The sequence below is a fragment of the Leucoraja erinacea genome, chromosome 16 (genome assembly GCF_028641065.1).
Source record: "Leucoraja erinacea ecotype New England chromosome 16, Leri_hhj_1, whole genome shotgun sequence".
Classification (NCBI taxonomy): Eukaryota; Metazoa; Chordata; class Chondrichthyes; order Rajiformes; family Rajidae; genus Leucoraja; species Leucoraja erinaceus.
In genome coordinates, this window is record NC_073392.1 from 35,316,085 (window position 1) to 35,329,206 (window position 13,122).

The window sequence follows — 13,122 nt, forward strand, 5'->3', positions numbered from 1 at the left end:
GACCACCATCCTGGTCTCCCGACTGTGTCCACAGAATCGCCTATCCGACCCCCTAACAATAGAGTCCCCAATTACTATTGCACTCTTCTTTTTGTCCCTACCTTTCGGAGCAACAGGGCCGGTCTCTGTGCTGGAGGCCCGTCCGCTGTTGCTACCCCCGGGCAGGCTGTTACCCCCATCCGTACTCAAACAGGAGTACTTATTTGCAAGGTGTACCGACATTGGAGTACTCACACGTCCCTGCCTCTGCCCCTTGCCCTTCCTTAGCGTGACCCACATGTCTCTCTCCCGTGGTTATTATTATTATTAAGTCAAAAGGTCCAGATTTATCATTATTAGTGAGGAAGGATGATGTCGAGCAAAGATACACCATTTTGACCCATGCAATAAAGGAATCCCCAAACCCAAATCTTTTAAGTGCCTCTAACATATAGGGCCAGTCTATCTGGTCGAACGCTTTTACGGCGTCTAAGGATGAGATGGCCGCTCTGGAATCCCCCCTCTTGGTGAAGCTATATAGATTACTAGACCAAGTGCAGACCTGTTGGGTCTGTTCCCCCAATGTGCGGTTGAGGGGGGGGGGGGGGGGGGGGACAGCATGCGCCGTCGCACACATTAACCACTCCCACACACACACTAACTGCCCCCCTCCCTGCACACACGCTAACTACCCCTCTTGTCAAATATTAATATTATTAATTTGCTCCTTTTACCCCATAATCTCCCTATCTACTGACGCATAGCCCCCCAATCCACCATAGAGCCCATTGAATTGCCATTAATTCAGTCGTGAGAACAGAGCTTCTATCAGAAATGTGCCGGCCAATTTTCAACCCAAGCTGCTCCACATACACTCCAAACCCAGCTCTCCCACTAACTGGATCTTTAGATCAATCTGTAAAAACAATCAAAGTGCTCTCACTGATTGAATTAAGATATTCCACTATTCTTGGAGTCACCTCGCGCTTATCTTTTTCCTGAAGAAAAGCAAGCTCAATAAACAGTTCAGGAAGAACCCAATAGGGCACAGGTAGCCTTATTGTATGCTCTATAATACCCCCTTGTTCCAAACCCAGCTTCCTAGCCCACTGACAGCTGTGACCGCCTGATCTGCAGAGCATTTTGAGATCGGGGAGGGGGGGCGGGTGTGGGACTCCAGCTGCGGGGGGCGTGGCGCGAGCATACTTGGGTGCGGAGCTTTAATCCACAGCTGCAGGGGGGCGGCGCCTGGAGGCAGGTGAGCCTGAATTGGTTGGCATGTCGGCATTGTGATGTCAGCAGCTGCTGAGCACCGAACGCCTTTTAGATTTTTTTTATTGAGTTTTGTGATTCAATTTTATTCAAAATCTGGGGAAATAATTGACCAATGAGTGGATTTCTGAACTCATAAGTAAAATCCCTACCTAAATGGAAATAGCTCTGCATTTTTGCATCTGGTTTTCGAGGAAATACGTTTCACATGCAAAACCACACACACACACATCCACACGCGCACACGCACACACACACACACAGAGTTTTAAAAGTATACTAGGCCAAGTGCAGACCCGTTGGGTCTGTTTCCCCAACACGCATTTGTGGGGGGTGGGGGGGGGGGGGTTGGTTGCGACATCACACTCACATTAATCACCCCCAAACACATAGGTGGACGGAGGGGGGGAGAGGGAGACGGGGTGAGGAGGGGGGAGGGTGAGAAGAGGGGAGGGAGGGGAGAGGGCAGGAGGAAACGGGAGAGATTTGGGAGGGAGGAGAGCGAGGTAGAGAGGGGGAGAGAGGGGGATGGGGAGGGGGGAGTGGGAGGAGAGCGGGGAGGGCAGGAAGGGGGGGAGGGTAGGGGGTGGGAGAGGGGTAGCGGGGAGCCGGCCCGGCTCTGTCACACAGCCGGCGTCTCACAAGTGCCGAGGATGCGAGGCCTCACACTCTCTCACCAGCTGGAGTGGGGGCCAAACCCGGGGTTTGGGATGGGGCCGTGACCGGGGCCAAAAAGAAGCCGCCCCACGCCCCGCCCGCCAGCGTCTCCTCTCTCTCTCTCTCTCCCCTCTCTCTCTCTCTCTCTCCCTGCCCTCACCCCCCCCCCCCCCCCCCCCCCCCCCCCCCCCCCCCCCCCCCCAGACCTTCATGTTCAAGTCAACACCTCGGCAACTGGGAATTGGAAATGGTGCCAAACCGGTGACTCCGTATAGACAGCGTTTGCTCGCTGAATTTCATCAAAAGTAAGGCATTATTAACTTACTTTTGATGAAATTCAGCGAGCAAACGCGATAATTCCCGATATTTTGGACCTGTAAATATCCACGGCAAATGTCGGCTGTTCATTTCCGCCGGTTTGGCACCTTCAGTTCCCTCTTGAATTTACCTTACTTGCTATCTTTTTTTTCCCCTGTAAATCTAGGTCGCTGTGCCTCATGGTCACCCCGACTGGCACAGTAAATTGCAGCTCACAACCTCGCCGTTTTCTATGTTTTTAACGGGTGGGAAAATGCGTTTTTTCCCATCCACTAACATGTACCGAACCCTCGAGTGTCCTCCACTTGAGAATTTTGGTCACGTGGGTGCGGATCTACGCTCCAGTGACCTTTAGTGAAATCACCCTATAGACGGCGCAAATCAGAAACCTCTGCTCCAACAGGCAGGACTCTGTGCTTCTCTCTGTGTGCCTGCGTGTACCCATGACCGCCCGCCCGCCCGCTCCAATCCTCCCCGTTGTTCAAATTACGCAGAAATAACCAAAGATCCCATAGCGGCTAAGCGGCTATAGGATCTTTGGAGAGAACGAGCGTTCACAGCCCGCGGCTCGACTCATGCACGCCCGCTCCAACCCCCACCCTTCACCTCTCTCCCTGATCCTCTCTTTCCTCTCCCCCACTCCGCCCCCTCCCCTCCCCGTACTCGGGGTCTGAAGCGCAAAGTTCTCCTCCCTCCCTTTCCATCGATTTTCACCAGCAGCAGCAGGCGGGCCATGTTCTCGCTCTCCCTTTCTCTCTCTCTCTCTCTCCCCAGCAGTGTGAGCAGATTATTGCGTTCAATAACCAGCCCTCACCTCTGACGACGCGCACCCACCCCCCCCCCTCAAATTCTCTCCCCACTCCCTCTCCTCATCCACTCCCTCTCCGCCCCTCACGCTCCCTTCCTCTACCCCCCCTTACTCTCCCCCCTCCTCCCACCCTTCTCTCTCCCCCCCTCCTCTCCCATCTCCCATCTCCTCCCTCCTCTCCACCCACTCCCCCCTCCTCCTCTGCACCTCTCTCCCCATCCGCTCCCTCCCCACTCTTCTCCCTCTCTTCCCCCTACCCCTCTCCACCTACCCATTCTTCCCCCCTCCCTACCCCCCTCCCCTCTCCCCCTCCTCCCCCTCCTCCCCCCCTTCCCACCTCTCCCCCCCCCCCCCCCCCCCCTCCCATCCTTACCCCCCCTCTCTCTCCCCTCCCTCCCCATTTCCTTATCCCTCCACACTCTTCCCCCTCCTCTCTCTCACTCTCCCTCCTCCTTCCCCTACCCTCCTCCTCCCCTCTCTCTCCCCTTCCCCCCCCACCCCTCTCACCCCCTGCCCCACCCTCTCCCACCCCCTCCACCCCCCCCCTCTCCTCCTCCCCTTCCCCCCTCTCCATCTCTCCTCACCCCTCCTCCCACCCCCGCCTCTTCCCCCTCCCCCACCCCTCTTCACCCGAACTCCCCCCACCCCCCCTTCCCCTCTCTTGCACCACTCCCCACTACCTCTCCCACCCCCCTACCCCTCTCCTCCACTTCCTGCCCTCCCCGCTCTCCTCCCGCTCCCCATCTCTCTCCCCCTACCCCACTCTCCTCTCCCTCCCCAATCTCTCCCCTTTCCTCTTCCCTCTCTCCCCTTCCTCCACTCTTCTAACCCTCCCCTCTCCCTACCCCATCTCACTCTACCCCCCCTCCCCCCCGTCTGTGTGTTTGGGGGGTGGCTAGTGTGAGTGTGATGCCGCAGCCCCCACACAGCCCCCCCCCCCCCCCCCCCCCCCCCCCCCGCCATAAACGCGCGTTGGGGAAACAGAAACAACGGGTCTGCACTTGGGTCACGAAAACTGATTTCTAGACACATTTCTGATGCTCGGCCGACAGCCTATTTCCACTTTGGTGGTAAGAAAAGATTTCTATCTGAATGGCGTCAGATTAGGAGAATGACTGTGCAACGAGACCTGGGTGTGCTTGTACATCAGTCACTTAAGTCACCATGCAGGCAGTGAAAAAAGTCAGTGACATGTTGGCCTTCATTGCAAGAAGATTTAAGTTTAGGAGCAAGGAGGTCCTTCTGCAGTTGTATGGGGCCCTGGTGAGACCGCACCTGGTGTGTTGTGTACAATTTTGGTCTCCTAATTTGAAGAAGGACATTATTGCTATTGAGGGAGTGCAGCGTAGGTTCACAAGGTTAATTCCCGGGATGGCGGAACTGGCGTATGATGAAAGAATGGATCGACTGGGCTTGTATTCGCTTGAATTTAGAAGGATGAGAGGGATTCCTAGAGAAACATATTAAATTCTTAAGAGGATTGGACAGGGTAGGTGCAGGAAAAATGTTCCCAATATTGGGGGAATCCAGAACCAGGGGTCACAGTTTAAGAGTAAGGGGGATACCAAACTGTCTGTCCTCAGCAGAGGCCTCATCTTTTTCCCCTCCACCCCCACCTCAATGAGTTCCGTGCCCGCCACGATGTGGAGCTCTTCTTCCGTCGCCTCCGCCTCCAAGCATTTTTCCATGGGAAGGAGTCCTCACACCCTAGTGATCACCGCTTTCCCATCTCCAATGGATCCCCTCCTCTTAGACTACCCCTCATGGCCATCTACCTGCTTTAGACCATTTCATTTTAAACTGCATTCGGGAAGTCAATCGCCTCAACTTTTCCATTCCCCTTTCTCACTCTAACCTCTCCCCTCCTGAACGTACAGCCCTCCCCACTCACTCTGCAACAACCCAGACTGACTGATCAAACCTGCCAACAAGGGGGTGCCGTGGTAGTCTGACGCGCTGATCTCTACCGGTCTGAGGCCAGGCACCAACTCTCAGACACCTCCTCCTCCTTATCCTTGGACCATGACTCCACAGACACCATCGCTTCTGGCTCCATGCCCTCCCAAGCCTCCAACCTCATCGTTCCCCAGCCCCGCATGGCCCAATTTTACCTTCTCCCGAAAATCCACAAACCTGACTGTCCTTGCAGACCCATTGTTTCTGCTTGTTCTTGTTCCACTGAACTTATTTCCACATCCCTCAATTCCATCCTATCTCCCCAGGTCAAATCTCTCCCTACCTATGTCCAAGACACCACATATGCTCTTCATCTCCTCCATGACTTCCATTTTTCAGGCCCCCACTCCCTCATCTTCACCATGGATATCCATTCACTCTGCACCTCCATCCCCCACCAGGAGGGTCTTAAAGCCCTCTGTTTCTTCCAAGACCACAGAACCAACCAATCCACATCTACTAATACTCTCCTCCGCCTAGCAAAGCTGGTCCTTACCTTCAACAAATTTTCTTTTGACTCCTCCCATTTTCTCCAAATCTAAAGCGTGGCTATGGGCATGCGCATGGGCCCAAGCTATGCCTGCCTCTTTGTAGGGTACGTCAAACAATCCTTGTTTGAGGCGTACCATGACCCTATCCCTAAACTCTACCTCTGCTACATTGACAACTGCATTGGTGCTACCTCCTGCACCCATGAAGAACTCACTGACTTCATCCATTTCACCACTAACTTCCATCCGGCACTCAAATTCACCTGGCCCATTTCTGACATTTCCCTACCGTTTCTAGACACCACCATCTCCATTGCAGGTAATAGAGTATTGACCGACATCTACTACAAAGCCACTGGCTCCCATGGCTATCTGGACTACACTTCTTTCCACCCTGCTCCTTGTAAGGACTATCTCCTCCTCCCGATTCCTCCGCATAAGTCGCTTCTGCACCCAGGATGAGGTGTTCCAAACCAGGGCATCGGAGATGTCCTCATTTTTTAGGGAACGGGGGTTCCTCTCTTCGATTATCGATGAGGCTCTCACCGCAAATGAATTAACACAGAAACATTAATTGATTGATTGATTGATGCTTTATTATCACATGTGACATATCACAATGAAATTCCTTGTTTTGCATATTATACACATATGAGATGATAATTTATATAACTATTGGAGGAATATTTCCTTGACATGATGAGGTGAAAGTGTGTGGGCACTCACAACCTTAAACTTTATATTCCATTTGAATGATTCCACCTGACTCCACCCTCACGCCTTCCCATCCTGCCTTCCAGCACACACCTCCTCATGTGATTGGTATGCAGGATGTGAAACAGAAAGAGTTGGAGAGTTATAGAGTTATACTGCATGGAAGCAGGCCCTTCGGCCCAACTTCTCCATGCTGACCAAAATGCCCCATCTATGCTCTTCCCACCTGGCAGCATTCCTATCCTTGTACCTTATCCAAGTGTCTATGAAATGTTATTATTGTACTTGCCTCAACTACCTCCTCTGGCAGCTTGTTCCATATACCCACCACCCTCTGTGTAAAATAAAATTACCCTCAGCTTCCTATTAAGCTTGATTACTATTACTTGATTTATTAGGTTGTCAGGGGTTATGGGGCAAAGGCAGGAGAATAGGGTTGAGAGAGAAAGATCGATCAGCCATAATTGAATGGCGGAGTGGAGTTGATGGGCCGAATGGCCCAACTCTGCTACTAGAATTTATGAACATGAACTATAAATCTTCGCCCCTGTATCTTACCATCCATGACGTGTTAAAGCACTGGGTTTATCTTCATCACTTGTGGACAGCCCCCCACCACATATCACTACTTTATGATGCACGGGCTTACGGTGTGAGGAATATGAATCTTACTGTTCATGATGTGTCTAAAGCCGTACCACAGTTTGAACCTCCCCCACGCCATATTCTCCATTCAATTTGTAATAACGAATCTGAAGAGAGCGAATTTTGAAAGCAAAATACCAGAAAATAAATGTTAGAACATTTCGACAGAGATCATGTTGTGTAATATTTCTAAACCTGTGAAAAATACGCGCAAAAAAACATTATTAAGAATTCATCAAATCAAACAAAATTCTCACACAATTGAAAAATGACACTCTTCTCACAAGTTACTGAGTTTAATGAGTGGTACACCTTCTCTCTACAGAAATTATATATTTATTGGTTAATCATGGCATGAAGCAACATTCACAAACCGACCCACACAGAAAAACGCACAGTCTATTCCAGCTAAACAAAAGAAATTGTGATTCAAAGCATTGCAAATTCCTAATGGAAAGTGGGCCTGGATGTCTGAACACTAACTTTATTAAATGGACTGCTGGTGATGGTGATTCAAATTAACCATTTATATTTGGAAACAAAACAATCTTTAAATGAAGAAACAAGAAACTGCATGCAGATTCTGGTTTGCTTAAAAAGACAGAGTGCTGGAGTTGCTCAGTGGGTCAGGCAACATCTCAGGCGAACATGGACAGGCGATGTTTCAGTTCTGGAACGTCAGCTATCCATGTTCTCTTGAGATGCCGCCTGACCCCGAGCTACTCCGGCAATCCGTGAAATCTTTCAATGCAGTTAAACCAAATTACAGCATAATAAGCAATGGACTCGGTATTAATGAAAGGCTGAAATGCCCGAGTTGTTTTTACCTGCTTAATGAGCTTTCCAGGCTGTTTTATCATTAGAAAATTTTAGTTTTAGTTTTACAATATGGAGTTGTACAGGGAATAATAGTTAAGGTGATATCCATTACAGAGTAATCAAAAGGTGACGATCTTATCTATTAATTGTACCGAATTTTCAATCAGGGGAATTTCTGTGTTTTAAATATCATTGGTCTGTTTTCATCCATGAATTTAAAATGTTTCCAAAGAATGAACCAAACTGATTGATTTGATTCAACTTCCAATTAAGTGAGTCCATCAATGACTGAGCTAGAGAATAAATTTAACAAACCATTTAGTTTAGCCTTAAATACTGAACTGGTCAGTAAAATGTAGACAGGACTGTGTAAAACTTGCTCTTACTAATAAATGTTTCCTCCCAATACATCATGAATTCCTGCCCTGGTACAGTCTGTTCTATTTTCCACGTCAACATTGTTTCCCTGTGGAATCTTGCCAACGTTTTGCCAACTTGCCAATCACTGCAGGGAAGTTTCCACCAGTTTTCTGCATTGGGTCCCATGCCCGTTTCAACTTGCTTCTATCTAAACACAATTACTCTTGCTGTAAACAGAAAATAAACTTAAATTGGCTGAGAAATATAACGCAAATGTGAAAGCCAAGCTACACAACTATATTTTTCTAGTTGACACAACTACAATGTTACTGAGAATAGATTGCTGTTATAGTGTAGGTAGTTTCCGTGTGAAATGCATGGAAGCATTTCAACTTCCAGACCATTACAACCAGTGAGTCTGCAATGTTACAGATTGTGGTTGACTGGTTTCTTCAGTGGTTTCAGGATCGGTTTGCCAGTGCGTTCAACTTTCCTGTTTCCTTGTTCTGCTGCTGTTCATGAGCTCTCTTTCTTCACCTGCCTGAGTGAGCGTTTAGTTCCCTTCACCTTCTCACGCAGATGGTTGATGGAATTCTCCAGAGACTTCACTTTCTGGTTGAGCATCTGCACCCGGTCTACCTTCCCGTAAAGGGCCTTCTGCTCGATTGAGCAGGGGACCTAAAGGAGACATTGAAGGCATTAGAGTATTACTAGACTAAGTGGGACCCGTTGGATCCCAGTCACACGGGAGGCCTGGTCCCTGAACGCAACCCATTCCCCAATGCAATATTCCACCACTCACCTGTTCCCCGAACGAAACAGCGGGAGCATTCTGTAGCCCGGGGAAGTGGACGGGTTCTGGCGGGGAGCATCCTGTAGCCAGGGGAGGCGGGATGGCTGCAGGCGGGGCTGTCGGGGATCGTTGGGGGTGTGTGTGGGGGAGGAGGGGGCTGTGAGGGAGTGGGGGAAGGGGGCTGTATGTGGGCGAGGGGGGGTGTGTGTTTGGGGAAGGGGGGTGTGTTGGAAGGGGTGTGTGGAAGGGTGTGTGGATAGTGTGTGTGGGGGTGATGGGGAGAGGGTGTGTGTGGTGTGTGTGTGAGGGGGGGCTGTTGGGGAGGGGGCTGTGAGGGAGGGGGGGAGGGGGTGTGTGTGGGCGAGGGGTGTGTGTGGGGAAGGGGTGTGTGTGTGTGATGGAGGGGGGGTGTGTGTGTGGGGGGTGGGGGTGTGTGTGGGGGAGGGGGGGCTGTTGGGGGGGGGGGGGGGAGTGTGTGTAGCTCAGGGGGGGGGGGGGGGGGGCTGCTGTGACTCAGTTGCTCGACTGCGACTGCAATAACCGGCTCCAGGAACGTGCTCCGGTCTCACTCAGCGGCTCCCTTCGCCGGCGCCTGTCGCATTCAGCAGTTCCCAGCCCCGACTACACACATTGGCTCCCAGCTCATCGTGGTGGTGGCCGCTGCTGCCCGTGAACACACAGGCCCCGCCCACCCGTGAACACACAGTCCCCGCCCACCCCCGCAAACACACCCTCCCACACTCGGGTCACTCCACTCCTTCAACTTTATTATCACCGCTGGTGATTGACAGCGGCTGCTGGAAGGGGCGTTGCCATCCGGGCAAATAACAGACCAATAACCTTTTTAATATTTCACCGATCTTAATAAAACTGGATGTACTTGCAGCATAGAAGAATGCCGAGTAAATTGGCGAAAAATCGTAGCACTGTCGGGTACCATTTTTGTGCAAATTAAAAAACAACGAAAACCGGAAGAGGATAAGATGAGAGTTTTATAAGTAGAAACTAGACCAAGGGGGACCCATTGGGTCACTTCCCCTCAATGCGCGGTTGCGGTGGGGGTTAGCCTGTGGCATCACATACACACTAACCAACACACACACAGACACACTAGCCCCCCCTCACACACACACTAACCACCCGCCTTGATATTATATAAATATCATTTATTGGCTCCTTTTACCCCTTCCACACATGCATAGCCCCCAACTCGCAGGCGTGTCTGGAGAGGGAGAGGGGTAGAGAGGGCAGAGAGAGTGTGGGCAGAGACAGAGAGAGTGGGGCAGAGACAGAGGGGCAGAGACAGAGAGACAGAGAGAGAGGGAGGCGTGAGGGGCGGAGAGAGGGGGGGAGAGAGAGAGGAGAGAGAGAGGGGAGAGAGGAGGGGGAGAGAGGAGAGAGGAGGGGAGAGAGAGAGAAAGAGAGAGAGAGGAGGGGAGAGAGAGAGGAGGGGGAGAGAGAGGAGGGGGAGAGAGAGAGGAGGGGGAGAGAGAGAGGGGAGGGGGAGAGAGAGGGAGAGAGAGGGGGGGGAGAGAGGAGGGAAGGGGGGGGAGAGGAGGGGAGAGGAAGAGGAGGAGGGAGGGGGAGGGACGGTGAGGGAGGCGAGAAAGAGGGGGGTAGAAGCAGAGGGGGTGGGAGGGGGAGGGAGGAGGAGGGAAAGGGAGAGAGGAGGGGGGGGGGAGGAGGGGGGGAGAGAGGAGGGGGGGAGAGGGGGGGAGGGGAGGGAGGGGGGAGGAGAGGAGGAGGAGGAGAGGAGGAGGGGGAAGAGGAGGGAGGGAGGGAGAAAGAGGAGGGGAGCAGGGGGGCAGAACAGGCGGCAGTGAGCGGAATGGGAGGCAGCAAGCAGAACGGGCTGCATCGACCGCGGGGAAGCTGCGGGCGGCCCCGGGCTGGGCTTGTGAGCGGCGCGGGCGGGCGACGTCACTCGCAGCACGAGAACATAGCGTGCAGCCATTGTGACATCATCATGTCATCAGCCAAAGCCAGCGGTTTTATTTTCTAACTTCTTTCAGATTTTTGAACGTTTTGATTAATAACTCGTGAAAGAATGCATGTCATTTTCAGATGAGGCAATTTCGGAGTCACCGGGATAAATCTCTACAGGAATATGCAAAAATTTTACCGTTAGAGTGTTTTAATAGTTATATAAGATAAAATAGAAGATAGAGTGGAAATGTTCTATTTGCAATGGCTGTGAAGTCAATGTTTATACAATAGAATGTGTGATAATCAGGGCACAGTCTTAATAGACCTCTTTATTACGGATTTTGGTTAGGAGTTTAGTTTAGATTAGTTTAGAGATACAGCATGGAAACAGGCCCTTCGGCCCACTGAGTCCGCATTGACCAGTGATCCATGCACATTAACACTGTCCAACACACACTAGGGACAATTTACACATGCACCAAGTCAATTAACTTACAAACCTGTACGTCTTTGGAGTGTGGGAGGAAACCAAAGATCTCGGAGAAAACCCAGTCTTTTGAGAACGTAGAAACAAACAGCACCCGTCGTCGGGAGCAAACCCGGGTCCCCGGTGGTGTAAGCACTGTAAAGCAGCAACTCTACTGCTGTGCCACCGTCGCTGGGGTGGTTATAGCTGCTTAGAGCCCTGGCTGCCTTTTGTGTATTGACCAGCTACTTCAGTCGTTAGTTTCTACTACTTATACAACAATAGCTTACTCGGTTATTGCGCACAATCGGCAATAATAGATGCCATTCCCCATCTATGGCCCGTTATAACGAGGGTTTACTATATATGATTTTAACACTGGAAGTAAACTTACTGCTGATCCTAACGTATCACCACTTATAGCTTTTTGTGTAATGCTGCATTTAACCATTTCTAGTGAAGGTAAACGCAAACTGCACAAGACGGAATTCCTCTCCAGAGATGCTACGGAAGTCTCTAGAGGTTTAGCCATGCTAGTGAGTGTGGCTATCACTAACTACACTTACTGTAGTTGTAGTTTTCCTACTTTCTTTGCACTCTTTTAATCATCTATCTTTCTACTTTATCTTTAATCAAAACTTAAATATTAAATTTAATTATGAGATTTTTTTAAGGAGATATGTTCGGGATGAAGGCCTATTAAACTTAAAATTAATCGAAGAAGTAAAGTAGATGAGCTTGAGGCTCAGTTAGAGGTTGGTAGATATGACATTGTGGGGATTACTGAGACGTGGCTGCAGGAGGATCGGGCCTGGGAACTTAATATTCAGGGTTATACATCCTATAGATTGGATAGGCAGGTGGGCAGAGGAGGGGGGGGGGGGGGGGGTAGCTCTGCTGGTGAGGGATGGAATTCAGTCCCTTGCAAAGGAAGACATAGGGACTGACGAGGTAGAGTCACTGTGGATTGAGTTGAGGAATTGTAAAGGCAAGAAGTCACTAATTGGTGTTATCTACAGACCCCCAAATAGTAGCCTGGACATAGGGTGTAAGTTGCAGCAGGAGTTAAAGCTGGCATGTAAGAAAGATAATGCCACTGTGGTGATGGGGGATTTCAATATGCAGGTAGACTGGGAAAATCAGGTTGGTTCAGGACCCCAAGAAAGAGAGATTGTAGAATACCTCTGAGATGGATTCTTAGAGCAGCTTGTAATGGAGCTGACCAGAGAAAAGGCAATTCTGGATTTAATGTTGGCCAATTAACAAAATTTGATAAGAGAACTCGAGGTAAAGGAACCGCTTGGAGGTAGTCATCATAATATGATTAGTTTTAATCTGCAATTTGAGAAGGAGAAGGTTAAATCAGAAGTGTCAGTGATACAGTTGATCAAAGGGGACTATCAAGGCATGAGAGGGGAGCTGGCCAAGGTAGACTGGAAAGGGATCCTAGCAGGAATGATGATGGAACAGCAATGGCAGGAATTTCTAAACATAGTCCAGAAGACGCAGGATTATTTCATTCCAAAAAGGAAGAAAGATTCTAAGGGGAGTAGGAGGCAACCGTGGCTGACAAGAGAAGTAAAGGATAGAATAAAACTACAAGAAAAGATGTATAACACAGCAAAGAGTAGCCGGAAGCCAGAGGATTGGGAAACTTTCATAGGACAACAGAAGGAAACAAAACGGGCAATACGGGCTGAAAAGATGAAGTACGAGGGGAAGCTGGCCAGGAATATAAAGAAGGACAGTAAAAGCTTCTTTAGATATGTTAAGGGAAAAAGAATAGAAAAGTCAAATGTGGGTCCATTGAAGGCAGACATGGGTAAAATTATTATAGGCAACAACGAAATGGCAGAAGAGTTGAATAGGTACTTCAGATCTGTCTTCACTAAGGAAGACACAAACAATCTCCCAGATG

The 13,122-nt window shown here is 50.2% G+C and overlaps 1 protein-coding gene across 1 annotated transcript in view; it reads right to left on the reverse strand.

The window, feature by feature from the left end:
* LOC129704800 (coiled-coil domain-containing protein 3-like) overlaps positions 1–13,122 on the reverse strand; it is a 213,945-nt gene that overhangs the window by 123,509 nt on the left and 77,314 nt on the right. The window contains exon 3 of the mRNA XM_055648158.1: positions 8,036–8,697. Coding sequence (XP_055504133.1) covers positions 8,536–8,697 — 162 coding nt within the window. The 3' untranslated portion in view covers positions 8,036–8,535. The remainder of the gene's footprint in view (positions 1–8,035; positions 8,698–13,122) is intronic.